The following is a 20,481-nucleotide window of genomic DNA, read 5'->3' as shown; positions in this document are numbered from 1 at the left end:
CATCGATTCATTGATTAGTTTGGTACTAACGAGGAATGGCCTTGGGGCAGGACATGGGGGCAGGCAGCGCGTCTGTGGCATTACCAGCATCACGCTCAGCACACTGGTGCTGTGCCGTGGTATCCTCAGCACAGCCCCTCTACCCTCCCACCCGGGAAGCTTGTGCTACGTGCCAGCCAGCTCCTTAATAATTCAGCACAGCATGATTTATTCAGTTCTCCTACTTCGGTGCTGCTTCTGCGCAAAGTGTGGCTGTGGGGGAGCTGGGGGTGCCTGGATGGGGCACGGGGGGCCAAGCTTGCACCAGTCCATGCTCAGAGTAGGGGCTGCTGAGTGGGGTAGGTTGGAGAAAGATGGAAGAGCCCTTCCCTGGCTCACAGACCTGGCAGGTCCCAGCACCTTGCTGGGCACCCGAGTGGGCAGGATTTGCAGTGAGCTGAGCTGGGGACGATGGGGGGGACCAGAAGCTGTTTGTGCATGACCTGTCTGGGGTCCCTGCAAAGCTGCTGCAGGGACCAGTGACAGCCCAGCATCCCCCCTCAGCATCATCCACGGAGACCCGTGTGCCCACACCCCTGTGTCCATGGGTGGGAGATCGGACACACAGACCAGCTGCGCCAGCACCCCGGGGCTGAGCAGCACCGCCCCGATGGGTCCCCAGGGCGCTCCAACGCGGAGCCTGGTCCCGGGGTGCCCGCTGGGGACCACTTGGGTCCCCAAGGCGCTCCAGGCAGTGGGCGGCCGCAGCGAGCCGATCGGTGCCGCGGGGGGAAGCGGGGTGGAGCGGGCAGCCCCCAGCCCCCCCGGCCCCACCGCCCCCGCCCCGCGGCCGCCCGGCACCGCCCCCGGCCCCAGCCCCGGCCCCGGCCGCGGCCGTGGTGGGACGCGCCCGGGCAGGTGCGCGCAGCCGGGGCGACCCTATAAATAGGGGCGGGAGCGGGCGGCCGGGCTAGCGCGGCGCGATGGAGATCTGGAGCAGCCCCGCCGCCTACGACGAGCTGAACGGGAACGCGGAGCGGGGCGGCGGCGCCGACCCCATCGCCCGGGAGCTGGAGGAGGGTGAGCGCGGCCCGGGCCGGTCCTGCCCCGGCGGCGGTTCGGGGCCCGTCCGCGGGCTGGGGCGGGCGGCGCGGAGCGGGGTTGGGGCTGAGGCTGGGCCGGGGTCTCTCTCTCTCCGTGGGCACCGTCGCCGTTCCCTCCCGCGCCTCTCCCGCTCCCCGCCGCGGGCCGGGCAGCCCCGCACTCCCTCTCAGCGCTCCATCCCACCGGTTCGCCTGCAGCCCCGGGGATGTCCGTGCCCGGTGATGGCGGGGAGCGGCCAGGGGGATGGGGCGAGGGGCTCCCGCCACGTCTGCGTGTGCTGCGGGGCGCGGGGCTGCCCTCCCGTGGGGCGCGGGTCCCGCACCGCGCCGGATCAGGCCCACGCGTGGGGCGGTGTTTACGTGTTTGCCAGCGCCGCAGCCCCGCGCCTCCCGCTCGCTCAAACCGTAACGATGCTCATGCTCTAATTATTTCCAATTAAGGGCCCGGCGGCCTGACGAGGTGCAGTTGGGGACCCCCGCAGCGAGCGGGCTGCGGGGTGGGGGGTTGGGGTTGGCCCCTTTCGCTGGGCTACGTGCCTGCTGGGGTGTGTGGCTGACGCCCAGGGCAGAGGGGTGGTGGGGGCGGGGGGGGGGGGGGGGTGGTGGGGGCACTGCCGTGACAGCGGACACAATTACACAACCCAGCTGGGGCGGCGTAATGGGATTTGCGTGGCTGAGCCCCTCCAGTTAACCCACTTTGTCTGCCCAGCTGGGGAGGCCGGTTGGGGCCCCGAGTGCCACCAGTGCTGCGCTGCCAGGGGAAACTGAGGCAGCCGAACATCAGAAGGGAGCATCGGGAGCCGGCTTCGTGCCTGCTGCCGGCTCCTTCCCACCGCGCAGCTCCAGCGCTGCCATCTGGGTGCGTGCCCAGCGCTGTCTGGCAGCTTCTGCAGGCGCAGTTGGCAGGATTGGTGCTGGAGGGACAGACGTCCCCTGTCCTTGTGCCGCCTCTCCTTGCCAGAGACCCAGATAGGGGCAGGGGAGGATACAGGGCTTTAGCTGGGCCCGGTCCGATGCAGCAGTGCTGCGTGGTGTTGGCGTGGCTGGCAGCTGCTTGTTACTGAGGCAACCTGCCTGCAGCTGCCTCTGATGCTCAGGGAGTGGGTGGCTGTGTCGCTGTGGTTGGAGGGGCATCGGCTGCGTGTGGGGTGCAGCGTCCTGAGGGGATGGGCTTAGCTCTGCCTCTGCCAGCGTCTCCAGAGAGAAACTAGGGCAGGGCTGGCTTCTCGGGGGGAGATCTGGGGGAGGGGGCTGGGGACAGATTGGAGGGGACGCTGCCCGTGAGCCCAGCTCTGCGCAGTGCCACCCACTGCTATTTGCACTGAGCTCCAGCCTGCTTTCTGCTGGAGATGTCACCTCCAATCCCATCTCAGCTGCCTGGCTTCACTTGTCCCTCCTTCCCATCCATGTGTCCTGCAGCGGGGCTGGCTCTGTGTCTGGGCTGCAGCTGGGGTGCAGTAAGAGGAGCTCAGCATCCTTCTTACAACCCCAAAATGTGGGCAGCATTGGGGGGTGATATGGGACCTGTGGTGGTGTTAGGACTGAGCATCCCTGGCTTTGCCCTGCCCTGTGGCTGGTGCAGCCAAGCAGATAAAAGGTCCTTCTGGGTGTGCAGCGTGGAGAAGCTTTGTGCTGCCTGCAGCAGCTGTCTCCTGTTCCCTCTGCCAGGCAGCCCTGGGGCAGTGGGTGCCAGTGGGAAACTGGGGCTGGGGGGAGGGAGCGGAACAGTGCTGAATCCCTGGGGGTCACCATTCACCCTTCTCCCCCAGTGCTGTGTACTGAGCGGGCGGTCAGGATCACTAAGACCTACCACGACATCGATGCTGTCACCAACCTGCTGGATGAGGTAAGCCATGCCTGCCCCGCACACAGGCTGGGGAGCGGTGGGATGGGAAGAAGGGGCAGAGCAGGGGACAGGCCCTGGCTGACATCAACCTGTCCCTTGCAGAAGGAGCGGGACCTGGAGCTGGCAGCACGCATCGGGCAGTCGCTGCTGAAGCAGAACCGGAGCCTGACCGAGCGCAACGAGCTCCTGGAGGAGCAGCTGGAGTTGGCCAAAGAGGAGGTGATGGCTCTGGGTGTGGGGTCCTGGCCTCAGCCCCTGCATGCCCAGCCAAGGTGGGGGCCGTGGGTGGCCCTGGTCCCCCCAGCCATGCCCTGATGCCCCTTCCCCTCCCAGATTGCGCAGCTGCGCCATGAAGTCTCCATGCGGGATGACCTGCTCCACTTCTACACCACCTCCACGGAGGAGACTGAGCCCACCTCCGCCCCCTCCACACCGTGAGTTGGGGTCCCAGTCTCTCTGCTGGCCTGGGACAGGGTTGATCCTGGGGGGCCAGGCAGAGGTGTTGGGCTGGAGCCATCACCACCCCTGGGGTAGCTCTGGGGCTGGCCCTCCCTTCCCTCCCATGGGTCCAGCCCCACAGTGTGTGGTCACTGCAGATGCCTGCCCAAGGCCTGGGGGGAGTGGGTGGGGGACTGGGCAGGGACCTCCACCCTGCCCACGCTGTGGGTGCTCAGTGCCCTCCCTGCCCTCCCCAGGCTGCGCCGGCAGGACTCCTCGCTGTCCCTGCAGCAGTACTTCCAGTATGACACCCTGCAGCAGAAGCTCAAGTGCCTGGAGGAGGAAAACCAGCGGCTGCGCTTGGAGGTGAGCAGCCCCAGCAGGGGGGACACCCCTTTGTGCCCAGCCTGCTTGCTGCCAGGGGGGCCTGGGGGGTCCTGCCCCTCGCACTCAGCCCCTCTGACCCTTTGTCCCTCCCTCCCAGGCCACCAACATCGTAACTGAGACCTGTCAGTATGAGGACCAGGAGCAGCAGCTGATGATTGACTGTGTGGAGCAATTCTGTATGTGGGAGTGTGGGGGGGGGCAGCTCCTCTCTGGGCTTGGGTGGGGGTCTGCAGGCACCACCCAGCATCGCATGAGGGTGGGTGCGCCCCAGGGGTGACAGAGCCCATCCCCCTGCAGCGGAAGCGAGCCAGCAGGTCGTGTACCTCTCGGACGAGCTGGCCCGCAAGAGCGAGGACACGGCCCGGCAGCAGGAGGAGATCAGCCAGCTCCTGGCACAGGTCGTGGACCTGCAGCAGAAGTGCCGCACGGTGAGTGCCCCCTACCCGTGCCCGGGCAGCGCTGGGGGTGCGGGGCAAAGCCCCCTGACCTGCCCGCTCCCGCCCGCAGTACGGCTCAGAGGTGGAGGAGCTCCAGCAGCACCTGGCTGCGGCGAAGGAGGCGCAGCAGCAGCTCCGGACGGAGGTGAGCCCGGGCAAGACCCAGCTCTGGGTGTCCTGGCTGGGGTGGGAGGGTCCTGCCCCGCTGCCGTGCCGTGCCTGAGCCGCCCCCGTTCCCTGCAGCTGCGGGACCTGCAGGAGAAGTATGTGGAGTGCGGGGGGATGCTGCACGAAGCCCAGGAGGAGGTCAAGAGCCTGCGCAGCCGCAACCTGCCCAACAGCACCGTCAGCCGCTACGGCGCGCCCAGCCTCCTGCCCGTGGTGAGTGGGCGCTGCGGGCGGGGCTGGGGGGGCTCGGATCTCCCCTCCACTCATCCTGCATCCCCTGCGTCTCCAGGACTCGCTGGCAGCTGAGATCAAGGGGACGATGAGGAAGGGGACAGACAGCTCCTCCGCAGACTACAAGTGAGTGTTCCTTCAGCGGCCCGTGCTGGGAAGAGGGGGGGTCCTGGGGGGCTGGGCTGGCTCCGGGGCTGTCACTGCCTGTTTCCTGCCCGCAGGACCTGCCTGCGTGTCTTTGAGACCGTGAAAGCCGTGAACCAGGCAGCCAAAGCCAAGTCCTGTTCTGAGTCTCCCCACAACATGCCAGGCTCCAAGCAGCTGTCAGCTGTCTCCTCTGGGGGGGCCAGCACCCCCCATTGCTCTGGCTTGGAGGATGCCCCGTGAGTGCTGCAGCTGGGCTGGGACTGGGTGGGACGGGGCTGCGGTCCCTGTGGGGGAGCCGGGGTGCTGGGGGGGGGGTGTGCTGTCACACCAGAGCATCCATCAGCTCCCCAAGCCTGGGGTGGGTGGGAGGGGGGGGTGGGCGGGCATGGCTGGAGCGTGCTGCCAGCTGGGGTCCAGCACAGTGTGGGGGGATGTGGTACAGGACCGTGGCGCCAGCACCCTAATGCTGCACCCACTGCAGGGCTGGGGGGGGCAGAGAGGAGCCACGGGCAGCCCCTGGCCGGCAGGACCTGGAGGCAGCGGTGCAGCAGCTGTCGGCACAGCAGCAGAGCCATGGCTCCTCCTTCGAGGAGGAGCGGGAGCAGAAGCTGCGGAGGCTGAGGGATTGGGAGAGCTCCAGCGGCTTCCTCACCCCCAACGAGAGCATCGTCTCCACCAGCACCAACTTCTCAGGGGGCTCAGAGCTCACAGCCGGCTCCGGCTTCTCCCTCAGCTCCCTCACCTACCTGCCCGAGAAGCTGCAGATCGTGAAGCCCCTGGAAGGTGAGGGGTTGGGGGTGCACGGGGCTGGAGGTGCCAGGAGGGTGCCCCAACATCACCTGAGCCCCCTGGCTGTGTGTGTCCCCCCCCAGGCTCTGTGACACTCCACCACTGGCAGCAGCTGGCACGGCCCAACCTGGGTGGGATCCTGGTGCCCCGTCCTGGGGTGCTCACCAAAGACTTCAGGCAGTTGGACACTGACCTGGAGGAGGTCTACAACCTCGATGACCTGGAGGAGGATGATGTGGATGCCAGTTCCTTCCAGCTGCTTCCTACCTCAACACCCACCAAAGCCAAGGAGCGCCCGGGGGGTGAGCGTGGGGCGAGGGGGTGGAGGGGCTGTGGCCCCCGGGAGGTCCGTGCTCTCCTGCCCAGGCTGCCCCTCGCATCCCCCTGCGCTGCCCCCTCCTGCCCGTCCCTTCCACCCGTCTGTCCCCACTGGGCTGCACGAGGGATGTTCCGGAGCCGCAGTGGTGCCATGAACCCTCCTCACACCAGTGTGTGCTCCCAGCAGCCTGGGGCTGGGGGAAGGATGGCTCTGAGGGACACGCCGGCTCCTCTTGCTGCTTGTGCTTGCAGCCGTCTCCTCTGAGCATCCTCACACCCAAATGCTGCTGGGGCTGTGCCCGGCGTGGCAGCTCTCAGCACAGCTTTGGCTCTCCCTGACCCAGCCCTGCTCTCCCCCTCCCTCGTGCCGCCCCCTCCCCATTAACCCCGTGTCTCCTGTCCCTTCCAGTGTTCCTCTCTGTTAACAACCTCCCCCAGACCCCGTCTACCTTCACCTTCACCACCTGCCACATCCTACACCCCACCACTGAGATCACCGTGGTGACACCCAGGTAAGGCGCGTGGCCCCCCCACCGCCTGCACCGCCCCCAGCCCCCCACCCTCCCTCACCCTCTCCTCTCCCTGCGCCTGGCTCTGTGCAGCTTGATGGGGCAGTGGGCTCTGGGGGGCCTGGTTCTTGCACTGTGCCTGGATCTGGCTGCTCAAGGGGCTCTGCACCCCTCACCCTGGCCAGAACCAGCCTCCCCTGGCCTCTGTTGCAGCACCTCAATGGGAAGAACCTCTTGGGGCTGGATGGGGCTGGGCTCACCCTGGGGTGGGCAAGCTGCCCTCCCTGGGAGCAGACACTTCTCTTGGGAATTCTCATGGATTTCTTCCCCTCTGGACCTGTGCATCAGCCAGCCCCTTGCCAGGCTGGGGAGGGAGCCTCCTGCCTCTTAATTAATGAGCACTGCTGCTTAGCCCTAATGAGCCTGGCCAAGGCTCCTCAGGGGTCGGTGTGAGCTGGAGTTCACTGTTGAACAGAGCCCTGGGGGCTGGTGGAGCACAGCCCACATCCTGTCCAGTCCTGCGAGCTGTGGGGGGCATGGCTGCAGCCCCCCAGCATGGTGTCGTGACCCTTGGGCTGTGCTGCCATCACTGGGGGTCTCCCACAGCCTGAGGCTCATTAGGTGAATGAACATGTAGGAAGGGGGAGCACTGCTCTGCCCCAAGACCCCTTGCTCCACCTCCCTGCAGCAGCATCCCCTGGGCCGAGCCCCCCGCTAACACCCCCTCTCTCTTCCCTTCCAGTCTGTCTAACGCCGTCGTGCCTTCTTGTGGGCCCCTTGAGGGGCTGAGCCTCCGCACCCCCTCACTGGCTCCATCTTCCCCCGTGCTGGCACCTGGCCCCTGCCCCCTGAGCACCCCCGTGGGACTTGTCAGGCTCTTGCTGGTCCAGGGCATCTCTGCCTCAGCGCCAGGGACTGGACCCTGCTGGGACCCCCCATTCCTCTCCCAGGACTCCCAGTGTGCTGTTCCCCGGCCCTTACCTGTGGGCAGGGGCCAGGACAGACCCCCATCCAGAAGCAGCATCTTCAGCTTGAACTTGGTGGAGAAGCTGCGGCGTCTGGGGCTGGACAAGGTGGTGGCCAGAGGGGAGATGTCCTACGCCTGTGGAGAGTGGAGGGGAGCCCGGGCTGCACCGACGTGACGGCACTGGGGACCCTCCAGCTCAGGACCAGGATGTGTTTTCCGTCCTCTTCATGTCCATCCATGGGGAAAATGGGAGTGGATGGGCCTTGGGCCAGCTCTGGGTGCTGGCTGGCCACACTCCTGGCACCAGCTCACGGCCGGGACACGACCCTGCAGTGCTGCACAGCCCCAGCCCGATGCTCCCCTGCCCCGTGTTACTCTGTGGCTGGGAGCCAGGGCCCAGGCAGCCGTGTAGGGGCTGTGGGGGGCTCTGGGGGAGCCAGCTTATGGTGGTGGCTGCAGACCCCTGCCAGGAGGTGGTTGCTGGCAATAAAAACTGTTCCTGCTGTTGCTGAGCCTGTCCAAGGAGCAACAGGCGCCTTTCAGGGCTGCTGCAGCGAAGGATGCTGGGGGTCCCAAGTGTTTGGGGGTGAGGTGTGTGTCCCACCCATGGCTGAGCCCCTGGCCAGCACCTGACCTGATGACAGAAGATAACGGTTTTAAACTCTTCCCTGCCCCTGCGTAGCCATAGCTGCAGCCCTCCCAGTGTTGGGGCTGCCTGCAGTGGGTGGTTTTGGGGTGTAGCTGTTGCTCCCACCAGCTCTGTCCCTCACCCCATCTGTCCCCTGTTCCAATAAATGTGAAGTCACGAAGCAGCTCACGTGTGCCGTGTCTGCCACCTTAGGGTCTCTGTGCCACACTTCCCCGTGGGGCTGGGGGGTGAATCCCACCCTCCTTCTTCCCCCCACCCTTCCCAGCAAAGACAGGAGCAGCGGCCATAGCGCCAAAGCTTTATTGCAGGTGGGAACATGCACCGAGTGCGCTGGTGCTCAGCACGGCAGGGCCAGCCCGGCAGCTACACGGCATCGGCCGTGTCCTCGGCGCTGCGGCGGCCGAAGTCCATCCAGTCGGGGTAGTAGTGGTCGTGCAGGGCCTCGGACCCCCCGTCCCCGTGCACGTAGTCCTTGTGGTCGCTCAGCTCTGCCAGGGCAAGGGCAGCAGGTTAGAGCTGCCCAGGCTGGGGGCTGGCAGGGGGCTGGGCAGTGCCTTGCAGCTGCCCCCCGCCCCTTCCCACTCCGAGAGCTGCCCACCCCACGCCCCCTGGTACCTGTGAAGATGTGGGGCAGGAACTGGGACATGAGGTGCTTCTGCTCCTGGGTCTCAGGCCAGTCCCGCCGCACCAGGCTGGCGGGGAGCCGGCGAGGGTCCCCCGGGGCCTGTGCCGCGGGCCGGCACAGGCAGGTGGTCACCGCGGCGGCGAGGACGAGGCCGAAGCACACCTTCACCTTCATGGCTGTGGAGAGACTGAGCGGGGAGGGGAGCACAGTGGCTGTGGCCACTGAATGGGGTGAGGGGTGACCCATGCCGGGGGCAGGACTCCAGGGCACAGCCAGTTCCCCAGTCCCCACCATCCCTCCCAGCGGGTCCCCAAGTTCTCTCCATCCCTCTCTCCTGGCTGGCCCCCAAGTCCCATCCATCCCTCTCTCCATTCTGGTCCCAAGGTCCCTTCTGTCCCTCTCTCCCATCTAGTCCCCAGGTCCCCCAAATCACAGGCTCCAGTCAGAAGGATCCAGGGGGATCCTTAAGTCCCAGTCCCTGCTCCTTGTGGGGCATCCTAGAACTAAACCTCACATCAAAGAGAATCTGGGTGCTCCCTGAACCCTGACAAGCAGGGAGCACATCCCTGGGGCACGGCTGTCCCTCTGTCCCCAGGTTTCTGCCGCCCTCCCCATCCCCAGGACTCACCTGCTGGCTGTGGGGCTCTGTGGGCAGCTGGGTCCAGGGTGTCCGCGCTCAGCCCGGCTCTTAAAGGCGCTGCCGCGGCTGCCACACCCCGGGGCGGCTCCACACCCACCCGCAGAGCCCCAGGGCACACGCGTGTGCACAAGCACACACACGGCAGGGGATGCATGTACACATGTTTGGATACATGGCTGCAGAGTATGTGAGGCCACCGTTAATGTCCATGTATGTAGCAGTGTAACCCACCCAGGGCTACCTGTGTCCGTGCAGACTGTATCCATGCACACCCACCAGTGTACACGGTATGTAGACACAGACATGTAGCACAGCTGTAGATACAGACGTGTGGCTGTGTACACACACACACACACACACACGTATGTGGGCAGATTGCGTTATAGCCATAGACACCTGTACAGACACCCCCACACGTGTGTGTGTATGTAGTGCTACAGGCACAGCTCTAGCTACACGTGCATGTCTTTAGGTATGGTCGTGTATAGCTGCACAGGGACAGACAGAGGCAGGTAGCACTCACCTTGGGGTCCTGGGCCTTGGGGGGGGGGGGGGGGGAGGGGGCTGTGAGGCAAGAGAAAGGAAAAGGAAGGGGCAAATAACAACCCCAAAACCAAGAAACCAAAAGCCCATGGCTTGGGATAAGGATAGTTTACTAAAATAGCAGAAAAATAAAATATAACAATGCTGACAGGCCTTTAGAGCAAAAAAAAAATATATGAAACTGTTCACACATACACACACACACACACAGAGCATCTATAGCTACAACCATATACAGGTGGCAGGCAGTATAGTTACAAAGACAGAGCTATAGCTATGACTGAGTCGCATATAGATGTGTGCACACACAGATAAAGGGTGGGTGTGTGTGTGGGTGGGTGTGTGTGTCTTGAGCACATGTGTACACACACGGTGTGCGTGCTCGCTGGCAATTAGCCACCGTTATGTGCCCACGCAGGTGCTCAGACTAGTAAGGCCATATAGCAAGAGATAGTTAGTCACACATATAGGTATTTACATGCTTGAGCTGGGGGCTGTGTGTGTGTGAGAGAGAGAGAGAGACAAAAATGTGTGCATATCGCTGTACAGCTGTGTGTATGTGCACCCCTCTGCATACACCAGCCATCAGCACCACTTGCCCCATGTATTCTCCAGCCCCAAACACACACACACACACACACACACACACACACGTTCTGTATCCCTCAAAGCTTAAGGGTGTCCTGGGGTGGGGGGGTGAGAGAGTTGGAAGAAGGGGGTGGGTGCGGTGTGTATGTGTGTTATTGCCTCGTCTGTGCATGGTACCTGACACCTGGGCTCAACTGGGGACACAGGATGCTCACCCCCTCTTCGAGCCCGGAGCCCCCACCTGCTGCTTTGCTTCCAACATCGATAGTTCCTCCATGTTTACCCTCATCTCACTGTGTTTGCTGCAGACATTTGTCTCACGCCTTTGACAGGGCGCGTGTGACACGCCACGGCTGCGTGTCGCTGTCTGCCCGCGGCTCCTGCCGGAGCGGTATCGGCGCTGCCCACCGGCCCCAACAAATGGGCTTTGGATGGGCAGGAAGGCAGCAGCTCCAGCCCCTCCCGGGCGATCGATCCCTCACGCTGCCGAGTGGGGATTTTACAAGGAACAAACAAATTGTTTTGCGATTTCTGGCTTTTAATGGCTCAATCTGGAGCAAATGAGCCGTCAGGGTGATGGGGACACGGTGGCCGCTTCCTCCAGCGTGACGGGCTCGGCCGACCCTTGACGCAGGTTCATGGCCTGACCCGCGGGTGCTCAGGACTGTCCCTTCTGCCAGTCCTGGCCATGGCATGGCAGGATGGGCCACGGAAAGAAACCATGCCCACAGCACCCCTTGACTGTGCCCAGTTGGGTCCAGCTCTCCTGGCAAAGAACACCGGGCCGAGGGGGTGCCTCCCTCTTGCATCTGAACAACCGAGCAGCCAGGCAAAGCCCAGCGGGGCACAGCCGGGCACGATGCACTGCAAAGGCTCCTGCACAGGCCAGGAAGCTGCCTTGGAGCAGAACCAGGCTGGAGATTGAGCTGTGTTGGGCTGCAGGCACCAGCTCACGCTGCCCGGCTCGCTATCGGAGCAGCACGCGGTCACCCCGCCGTCCCAGTGCCCTCAGACGGTGCTTTGCGTGACGGCGGCGATTTGGTTCCTGAGACCAAAGTCTCCCAGGAAAGGAAGTAAATGGCAGCGGAGTGAACCGAGTGCCCCCCGGCACGTGGAAACGGGGGGAAAGTCCGGACGGCTGCCGAACAAACTGGACTCCTGTGTTTGGAGCGCTGCCGCGGCAGGGTGCAGGCAGGGTGCAGGTGAGCCGCCCCAAAACACTGCAGCCCTCACACTGGGCCAGCCCAGCCCCCCAGGAGGAAACTCACAGCTTTCTGCATGTGCTCTTATGGCTCAGAACTTGTTCCATGTTGCTGTTCTGCAGAGGGGGCTTGCCAGCCCCCAAACTACATCAGCCCTGAATGGGCAGCTGCAGAGCCCCCTCTTCGGTGGGAAGCAGAAGCACTGACTGTCACAGGAAGCTAATGAGCACAAGAACCGGGGCAGGGGTTAACGAACTCTGGCCCAGGAAGGGAATGACTCAACACAAGCCTGACCCAGCACCATACAGAGTGGGGTGCTCAGATTCCCTACCCCACACCCCAGTGGCCCATGCCCCACTCTTGCTGCTCAAGAGAGACCCCCTCCCCACAGCATCCCTACTTAGGGAAAGCAAAGCATTTTGGCTCCAGAACGCAACTGAACCCACCAAGCAGCTGCTTTTGAAAACCAATTTTATTTAAATAAGATTTTAAATACATTACATAAAACATTAAAAGTGAAACCAAAGATTAGTTACTTCACAGGGCACGAGGCAGCAGTTGCTAGTAACACAGAAGCTCTGTGGCTCTACCTAGGGTGGTATTGTTACGTTAGTCCAACATTGATCCCTTGTCACAAGCTTAACCCAAGGCAACGGTCCCTTGGTGTACGCTGGCCCGGTGCCTTGGGGCGCGCAGGGTACCAGCACCTGCCCAGCCTGAACCGCAGACATCCAGCCGTGAAGTTGCTCGTCACTCCTCGTGTTCGGAGTCAGGCTTCCCCAAAATCCCTCTGCCACCAGGAGCCAACCCGGCCTAGAGGGAAGGCGCCATCTCCCCGTGCCATGTCACAGCTCAGGACCAGGAGAAGTGCCATCCATGGGAATGGAAGAGCAGCTGGACCGAGGAGCGATCCGGACAGTCTCTGGACTGACGGGCTGAGTCCCTTGGCTTAACTTGGAACATCTGGTTACTTTTGGCTTCAGGCTGGACGTGCCAAACACCTGATTTACCTCTGTTAAATGAGGGACAGCAAGACGAGATAGCATGGGCTCGTGTCAGTTTATTACATCACTGAATTACACTAGTCCAGACTGAACAGTGGACCCAAGATCGTTACATTACACAAACCGGCTGGTTTTAAACTTATGACAAGGGACAGGTGGGAATTTCATGGTAAGGAAATCTTCTTGCATAAAGCTTCAGTGAGCCACAGGCACTTAAAACCCATGGACTTTCAGCTGGTCGTCTTTAGCCAGTCCAATCTGCAAGAAAGAAAACACGCTTTACAGCACACCAAAGCAGCCAGGCCTCTGTGTACATCCCTACACACTACACAACCATGGCAGCTCTGCTACCCCCTAAAGCACCAGGATGAAGATCGGGCCGCAACTGCAAACCCTTGCCAGACAGTGTCTGCCTCAAGAATGTCAGGAACAGAAAGAGCAGCTCTTGACATTCAGCCCCCATCAGCCTGCTCCTCTGACCCTCAGAGGATGAGCCTCCAGGTGGTTACTAAAGCAGAGGCCTGCATTCAGCCTGAACTCGAGCAAGTGAGCCAGACAAGTCCTACCTCCACGAGGAACTGGCATATGTTCTTGCGCTGGTCACCTTGCAACTGAATCACTTCTCCATACTCGGGGTGCTCGATTACAGTACCATTGCAGGCGAATTTCTGCAAGACAGAGAGGAGGCACCTCAGCGCCCTGCACCTGGCAAGTGGCACCACCCCCCCACCCCCCCCCCGAGCAGCACCCACCTTTTTGAAGGCCTTCACCAGCTTCTTTTTATCGTAATCATCCGCGATGCCCTGGACTGTGGTGAGGGTCTTCCTGCCGTTCCGCTGCTGGATCCTTATATGGATGTAGTCCTCAGTGCCGGCAGGGAGCAGGTCATCACCCTTACTTGCATCAGCAAAGGGGTCTGCGGGAAGCCCTCGGGGTCAGAGCCGCGCCCCCATTGGCCGGCCCGCCCGCCCGTCACGCGCAGAGCCCGCCCCCACCCCCCCACGCAGGCCCCGCCCGTCACGCGCAGGGCCCAACCTCCGCCCCCACCCCCCCCCCCCCCCCCCCCCGGCTGACGCAACCGGCTCGGGAATAGCAACTGCGCCACGGGGCGGGGCAGGGCGGGGCGCTAGGCCGCTCCCCCCCCGGCCCGGCCCGGCCCGGCCCCGCCGCCGCACAAAGGGCCTCACCGAAGGGTTGGAGGTTCTGGATAGCGGACATACGATACGCTTCCCTTCCCTTCCCTCGGCGGAGGCGGCGACGGCGGAGCGGAGGCGGCGGCGCGGCGGGCGAGCGGCTCTGGGCGGAGGATGCTCTCGCGGCGGCGGCTGGAGACGCTGTCAGGGGGGCGGGACTCGCGCCGCCCGCTTATATATGGCCTCCGTGTGACGCCAGCACGCACGGGAAGCGAGGGCGGTGATTGGCTGCTACGAAGGAACGTCATGCCGCACGGGCGAGCGCGGCCGCGCCCCGGCCAGAGCGGGAGGGCCCGGGCGCATGCGCGGCGGAGGCCCGAGCGGGGGGGGTCCGACCTCGCGCGGGGCCGCGCGTGCGCCGTGACGCCTGGTGGGGCCCCGGGATCTGGGGCCTGGTGTCGCGCCGTGCCCGGGCCTCGGGGCCGCCTTCGCGGCCTGCGGGCCGGGTCCGGTCCCCGGGGCAGAGACCGGGCTCCCCGAGGCAGCTGGCAGCCCCGCGCGGGGCGGGGTCCGGCAGTCCCGGCGGGCCCCGGGCGTGTGGGGAGGCCGGAAGGAGCCGAGGAGCCTGGCGCCCATCCCGCGCCCCGGGCAGAGGCCCCGCTGGCTGCCGACCGGGAGCAATGACCCAACACACAGGGTCCCGGTGGTGCTGGCCCGGGGGGACCGCCCCAGCTGCACCTTGTGTGGCCCCCGCAGCCCGGGCCCGGCCTCGTGTGGCCCAGCGTGGGGCAGCTCCTTCCCCGCCGTGCTGTGCCCCTGTGCCCAGGGCTTGTCCACGGGCTGCAGCCTGGGTGGAGCTGAACTGGGACCCGAGATACTGCCCGTGGGTGTGGGGGGGTCATTCAGCTATCGCCGTGGTGACCACGCTTGACACAACTAGAGCCCGTGTTTGTGCAAGGCCACTGGCCTTCCATGGGGCCCATCAGCTCCAGCTTAGGGCCTCCAGAACCGCTGGGCAAAGCCACCAGTCATTGCCTTAGAGCCCCAGTCACTGGTCAGCAGGAATCGCTGCCTTTAGGACTGGCCCTTCCTCAGAGCCCTGTGGAGGGAGATGTGACCAAATGTACTTCAAATCCACCCGTGTTAAATCCTGCTTCAGAGTCTGAGTTAGGGGACCAGGTGCCTGGGTCTCGGCGTTCAGTGGGACCTGCTGAAGAACAACGAATTGCTGCTTTCCCAGCGCCTGCTGCGAGGCTAAAAACCCCTGACAAACTGAGCCGTGTCTCCCAGCACTGGCGCAGCACAGTGCAGAGCGGGGGCTGCTGGCAGATGAGCATCACATCCAGCTCAAAGATGTATCACACGTTCTAAAAATACACCGAACCCCCAGATAGGAAGAACAGTAAATCTCCTACACAATTAACAGGGTCAAAAGCCCCACAGACCTGGACGGAATATAAACTCTCCTCTGGGAGCTGCTCAGAGCTGCATACAGAGCAGGACTCTTGTCCCTGGGGAGACACTGCTCTGTTGCATTGCGTCTGTTGGGCTGTGGTTTGTTTATCCTGGAGCTGCTCAGCTCCTTTTAGATCTCCTGCGGCCTCAGCTCCCACTGTGTAGGTGTTCCTGCCCCGTTTTGAGAGCCATCTCTGAAGCACTACGTATTTTTGACGGATTATTGGCATCTGGGGGTGCTGCCATCTGTGCGGCCTGGCAGCCACCGCACGGTGTAGATGTTGCATCATTCTTGGGGGGGGTTATTTAAGATAAAGGCAAATTGTTTATCTTGCACTAGGTAGAATTTGCGTTGCTGTATTTCAGTGTGTCCCTGGTGTTCCCAAAGCATCTGTCACTCCTCTCCGTCCGGATGCGGCACATCAGCTGGAGAACTGGATTGAACTGGATCAAATTTCCAATAAAATGTGAATTTGCTCCATCATGAACGAGCAGATGGCTCCTCTCTCTCTCTCCTCTTTTCCTGATCAGAGTCTCACAGCGTGTGGCGGTGCAGCCAGACAGCAGAGAAGCGATCAGACATTGGCACCGCATCGTTCTGCACCCAGCAAAGGGACCCTTGGTCGTGCTCTGTGGTACCCCTTGCTCGTGCCTGCGTGGGCAGGACGGTCCCACGGCTGAACCGGGACACGCAGGGTGCCCCGAGAGTCAATTTATTGGCCCATCCTCGCTGCCTGAGCCCCAGAGCCTTCGGTGAAATGACACCGTGTGTCAGCACGGGGCTCGGCCCGTGGCTGGCGGCGGCCAAAGGCTCCCCGAGAAACGTTCCTCTTGGGTTTTCCATCCCGCGGAGCAGGATTCCGAGCCGACACCCGCTGAGCACCGGGCCCGAGCCCCCGCACCCCGCTCCGCGCCCGTCCGGCTGCTCCCGCCGGCTCCCGGGGAGACGCTCGGCCCCGGCTCCCCACGAGGTGGCAATGCTGGGCTCTGCGCCGGGCCGCGGAGCCTCCTCCTGCCCGGTGCCGGCAAAGGACCGGCCCCCCGCGTCCCGCCGGGGGTCAACGCCGGCTCCGTGCCCAGGAAGACCCGTCTGGGCTGCGGCTGGGTCTGAGGGTGGGCTGGGGGTCGGGGGCAGAGCCGTCCGCGCCCTCTGACGGCTGTGTCGTTGTCCCCTCGTCACACACACGGCTCTGCAGCCGTGGTTTGGGCTGGGGGGGCTTCTGGAAACCCTCTAGTCCCTCAGCAGCCAGGGAGCACAGAGGGAGAGCACCGGCTGCCCGGCATCGCTGCTCCCGCGCCCAGGGTTTGGGGGGCATCACTACTCCTACACCCAGGGTTTGGGGGGCATCACTACTCCTACACCCAGGGTTTGGGGGGCATCACTACTCCTGCACCCAGGGTTTGGGGGCATCACTAGTCCTGCACCCAGGGTTTGGGGGCATCACTACTCCTACACCCAGGGTTTGGGGGCATCACTACTCCTGCACCCAGGGTTTGGGGGAAACGGCTCCTGTGCGTGTGCAGCATGACAGGCCCACTGACCCTGGGCAGTGCAGCTCAGCCCGGTGTATGGGGGGGCTGCAGTGGTGGTCTGAGGTGCCCATGGCTGTTCTCGGGTGGGTGACCAGCCCTGCATTGCTGCAGGGGTGCTGCCAGGGGGCTTCACCCCCAAGCTCTGGGTGGGGGGCCTTGGTGCCCCTTTGGGACCCCAGGGAAGGGCAGCAGAAAGGAAGGGCTCACCCCGCATCTCCCGGCTCAGCAATGCCCTCGGGGCTGCGACATTCCTAGAAACCAGCTCTTCTCCTCTAACATCCTTCCGGCTGCCTCTGTGGCTGCACAGGCTTGGATTCAGGATGAGCTGGATTTCTGATGTACAGTATTTGATCGCATTAATCAGCGGCGGCAGCACTGACAGACGTCAGCCCCGGTGATTAACCTGCTCCTAGAAAGAGCCGAGGCACGGCTGGGGTGAGCCCAGTGTCACGGGGCCAGAGGCAGCGCAGGGAATCCCAGACTCAAAGTGCCACATCCCCTTTCCTTACAGCTGCTCCCGAAGTCTGTAAACCCCGGGAGTCTCCACTTAAGGAGCGGGTGAGCTGAGCTCGGCGCTGCTATGGTGGGAGCTGTGGCCCGCAGGATGCTCCCTGTGACACCCACCCCTGGGTGCTCCTGGGGTGCAGGCATGGGCTGTGCTGTAACACACATCACACCCTCCCCAGCCCCGCAGTGTGTCCTGGCACAGCCCCCTCCCCAGCGATGCCCAGCAAGGGCCACCTGCGGGCACGTCCCCATTCCAGTCTATCCCGGAGACCCCCCTCACCAGTTTGGCTCCAGCTGTGTTCCTGTTCCTGCTTTCCAGTGGGGTCATTCACACTCCGTCCCACCACCCAGCTGCCCCTTCCCCTGGCAGGGGCCTTCCTCCCCCCCTCCCAGCCTCCGCTGTTCCCAGCACTGGCTGTGAATCCTCTGCTCTCCGCGAGGTGCCAGGAGAGGTCTAAGCACCGGGCTCAGCCCAGCTCCGGGGTGGGGAGCAGACACAAACCTGGCTCACAGCCCGGCTCAGCCTCTCCCCGCCGCGCTGCTGCTCCAGCAACGGGGCCGATGTAGCTTCCCCCGGCTGGGAACGTCCCCGCGGCCGAGAGGTGCTGGGGAGCCCCGGTTGGGTGTGTGTGTGTGGGGGCTGCAGCTCGAGCTCCGTTGTGTCTCTGGGCTTAGACCCAGCCCCTGTGTCCAGGGGTCCTGGGCTTGTCCTGGGACAGAGAAGGAGTGCTACACCCTCCACTGCAGCCTGGTTCCCGTGTTGTTACTGTGGGGCCAGGATGGGGGTCCTGAGCCCATGGGGATTCCCCTGGCCGAGGCCCAGACCCCCCCACACGCATCACTTGGCTCTCATGTTGCATCCAACAAATGTCCATGTCAGCCTGCTTAGGGCCTGGCTGTCCCAGGGCCTCTCTGGGTGTCTGGTGGAGAGCAGAGGTGCTGCTCTGAGACACAGTGACGCCCCGTGAACAGGCCACACTGACCCTAGAGACATCTCTGGGCTCCCTGTGGCTGTCCCCCCCCGCTTAGTGACCAGGAGCACATTTAAAGGGTTTTATGCAGTGGAGGCCCCAGCCCAGGGGGGTGAGGGCAGCTCAAGGGGCCAGACAGGGAGAGCAGTGATGGGTTTTTGTGTTCGGTCTCTGCTGCTGGGGGACAGGAGCACGGTGCTGCTGGGGAACAGGAGCACGGTGCTGCTGGAGACGGGAGCACAGTGCTGCTGGATATGGGAGCACGGTGCTGCTGAGGGACAGGAGCACGATGCTGCCAGCACCTGTGCAGCCAGCACTGGGCTGACTCAGAGCCTCGTCACTGGGGCAGGGGGAGGGATCTCCCTTGCACAGCAGCTCTGCGTGTCGGCCCCAGCACGGCCCATTTGCACACTTCAGCTCATGGGCTCTTGCCAGGCATGTCCTGCTTGTCTGCAGTTTATCACCCCTGGGCCTGGGAGAGCTGCTCCAGTGCCATGGGAAGGGGGAAAGGTTCTGGACTCTGCTCCCACCTGCTCCCTCGCGGGGATGCAGAGGACCAGCCCGGGACACGGGAGCCCAACCAAACGTAGCACAACTCCCACTGCTTCTGCCCTGTGTGGCTCCAGCCCCATGGGGAGGGGACACATGGCAGTCCTGCTCTGCAGCCCCCCTGCTCCTGTTTTCCCCCTCCGGGCTGGGGACAGCGCCCTGCTCCGCGCCAGGGAGGGAATTTGGACCACAAAGAGACCCTGGGAAGGGCCGTGTGTGCCAGGCAGAGCCTTGCTGAGCTGGGCTCCTGGGGCGGGCGAGCTCACCATGGGCACCAGCACCAGTGGTGTGGTCTGTGGACACAGGGCAGCCCAGTCGGGCCCCTTCCTATCATGCTGTGTGCCTGGGTATAGGGGCACCCCAAATGCACTGGGAAGAGCAGGGAGACATTCCTCTCCCCCATGTCCCTGCACAGTGGGGATGAAAGCAGAGCCCTCCATTACAGCACATCAAGGGCAGAGAGGAAGAGCCTTGCTATGTCAATCCCCATGTGTTGGGGGCTCAAAGGCCCACGGGAGGAGCAGCCCCTTCCCACCCCAGTCCAGATTGTTGCTGCCCACTTGACACTGCCTCGAGTATCTCTGGTGGGGCTGGGGTTTACCCTCCTGCTCCTGACAGGGGAGGAACCAGCCCTGCTGTGTGACCAGCCTGGCTTCCAAACAGCTCTGGCATCCCACCCTGCCCTGGAATGACAGGGAGAGGACACTGGGCTCATTCTGCCTCTTGCTGACCCAGGGGTAGAGGGACAGGAGCTTTTTGAAGGAACAGCAGCAGAAGTGGTGCGCACAAGGCAGAGCCTGGCTGTCCCCACTCTGCTGACTTGAGCAGTAAGAAGGGGCAGGTCAGGCCAAACACCTTGATCAGCATCTGCCTCGCTCCAGTTCACATTTCACTTACAAGGCAAATCCCAGGAGGGGTGTGAGCACTCCCAGAGCAGCTCCAGCCCCTCAGTCCTGCCCCTTCCCTGTCCCAGGGCCAGGCACACTCATCTCTGCCTACACACAGCAACTCCCTGAGGGCCAAACACTGGCCGCCCGCCAGCCCTCCTCCCTGCACGCTGGCACAGCCCAGCCCTGCTCGTCCCGGCACGACGCTTGGCTGCAGAGATTTGCCTCTTACAAAACACTTGGCCATGGCACCCACCTTGCCTGGCTGGGACGGCCACGCTTTGGGGTCCCAGCACCCTGGCTCCTGAAGTGGGGACATGGGCAGCCTGGCCCTGGGAAGGAGGAGCTTTGCAGGCACAGCTGGGCTGCATGCTGAGAGCAAAGGCTGCAGTGGCAGAGGGATGCTCGTGGGGACCTCAGGACCTGGGGTGCCTGAGGTCCTTCAGGGCTTCAAAGCCCAGAGCTCACATTTGCTGCTGCGTCCTGCTGCCCTCTCACACTGCCTGGGGCTCTCGGGGCACCCTGGCCATGCCGCAGCAGCATGTTTAGTCTGTCCACAGCACCAGGCAGCAGCTCAGAGTCCTTATCTTAGCAGACCTGTGTGTGCTGGCCTGGCAGGGGGACAGGGAAACCTTGGCAAGGCTCCGTCTTGGGGGTTCAGCAAGAAAACAGCCCTGTCACAGACCCTTCTTCTGCCCGTGAGACCTCAGGGAGCCAAGGACCAGCCTGCTGCAGACCTGCCAGGTCTCTCCCAGCAGCAGCCCCCCTGAGATGTCCCTGGGAATGCCAGGGGACCCTGAATCCCCTCGGCTCCCCCGACTGAGGCGTCTGCAGGCAGAGGTGTGGGCTGGGGTCTCCTGCCTGCTCCACCTGCAT

General features: G+C 63.6%; 3 protein-coding genes across 3 annotated transcripts; 1 reads left to right on the top strand and 2 right to left on the bottom strand.

Annotated features, from left to right (window-relative positions):
- Positions 1-962: 962 nt before the first annotated feature.
- On the top strand, positions 963-7,494 carry HAP1 (huntingtin associated protein 1; the record flags this gene model as incomplete). Its single annotated transcript, XM_084275661.1, has 15 exons — positions 963-1,059; positions 2,852-2,928; positions 3,031-3,147; positions 3,262-3,362; positions 3,624-3,732; positions 3,851-3,929; positions 4,051-4,181; positions 4,261-4,335; positions 4,434-4,571; positions 4,648-4,715; positions 4,811-4,972; positions 5,218-5,519; positions 5,609-5,827; positions 6,253-6,355; positions 7,095-7,494. The coding sequence occupies 15 exons, from the start codon at positions 963-965 to the stop codon at positions 7,492-7,494; spliced, it is 2,178 nt and encodes a 725-aa protein (XP_084131787.1).
- Positions 7,495-8,331: 837 nt separating this feature from the next.
- Positions 8,332-8,767, bottom strand: LOC311201300 (gastrin/cholecystokinin-like peptide; the record flags this gene model as incomplete). The annotated part of the gene is made up of 2 exons (XM_084275667.1): positions 8,332-8,456; positions 8,584-8,767. The coding sequence occupies 2 exons, from the start codon at positions 8,765-8,767 to the stop codon at positions 8,332-8,334; spliced, it is 309 nt and encodes a 102-aa protein (XP_084131793.1).
- A 3,839-nt stretch (positions 8,768-12,606) lies between these two features.
- On the bottom strand, positions 12,607-13,919 carry EIF1 (eukaryotic translation initiation factor 1). Its single transcript, XM_084275487.1, has 4 exons — positions 13,758-13,919; positions 13,323-13,486; positions 13,137-13,238; positions 12,607-12,828 (listed from the first exon to the last, which is right to left on the bottom strand). Exons 1-4 carry the CDS (start codon positions 13,786-13,788, stop codon positions 12,784-12,786), a joined length of 342 nt encoding a protein of 113 aa, XP_084131613.1. The 5' UTR covers positions 13,789-13,919; the 3' UTR covers positions 12,607-12,783.
- Positions 13,920-20,481: the final 6,562 nt, after the last annotated feature.

This window comes from Gallinula chloropus (genome assembly GCF_964237585.1).
Source record: "Gallinula chloropus genome assembly, chromosome: 26".
Taxonomy (NCBI): Eukaryota; Metazoa; Chordata; class Aves; order Gruiformes; family Rallidae; genus Gallinula; species Gallinula chloropus.
This window is presented reverse-complemented; position numbering and strand designations above follow the sequence as displayed.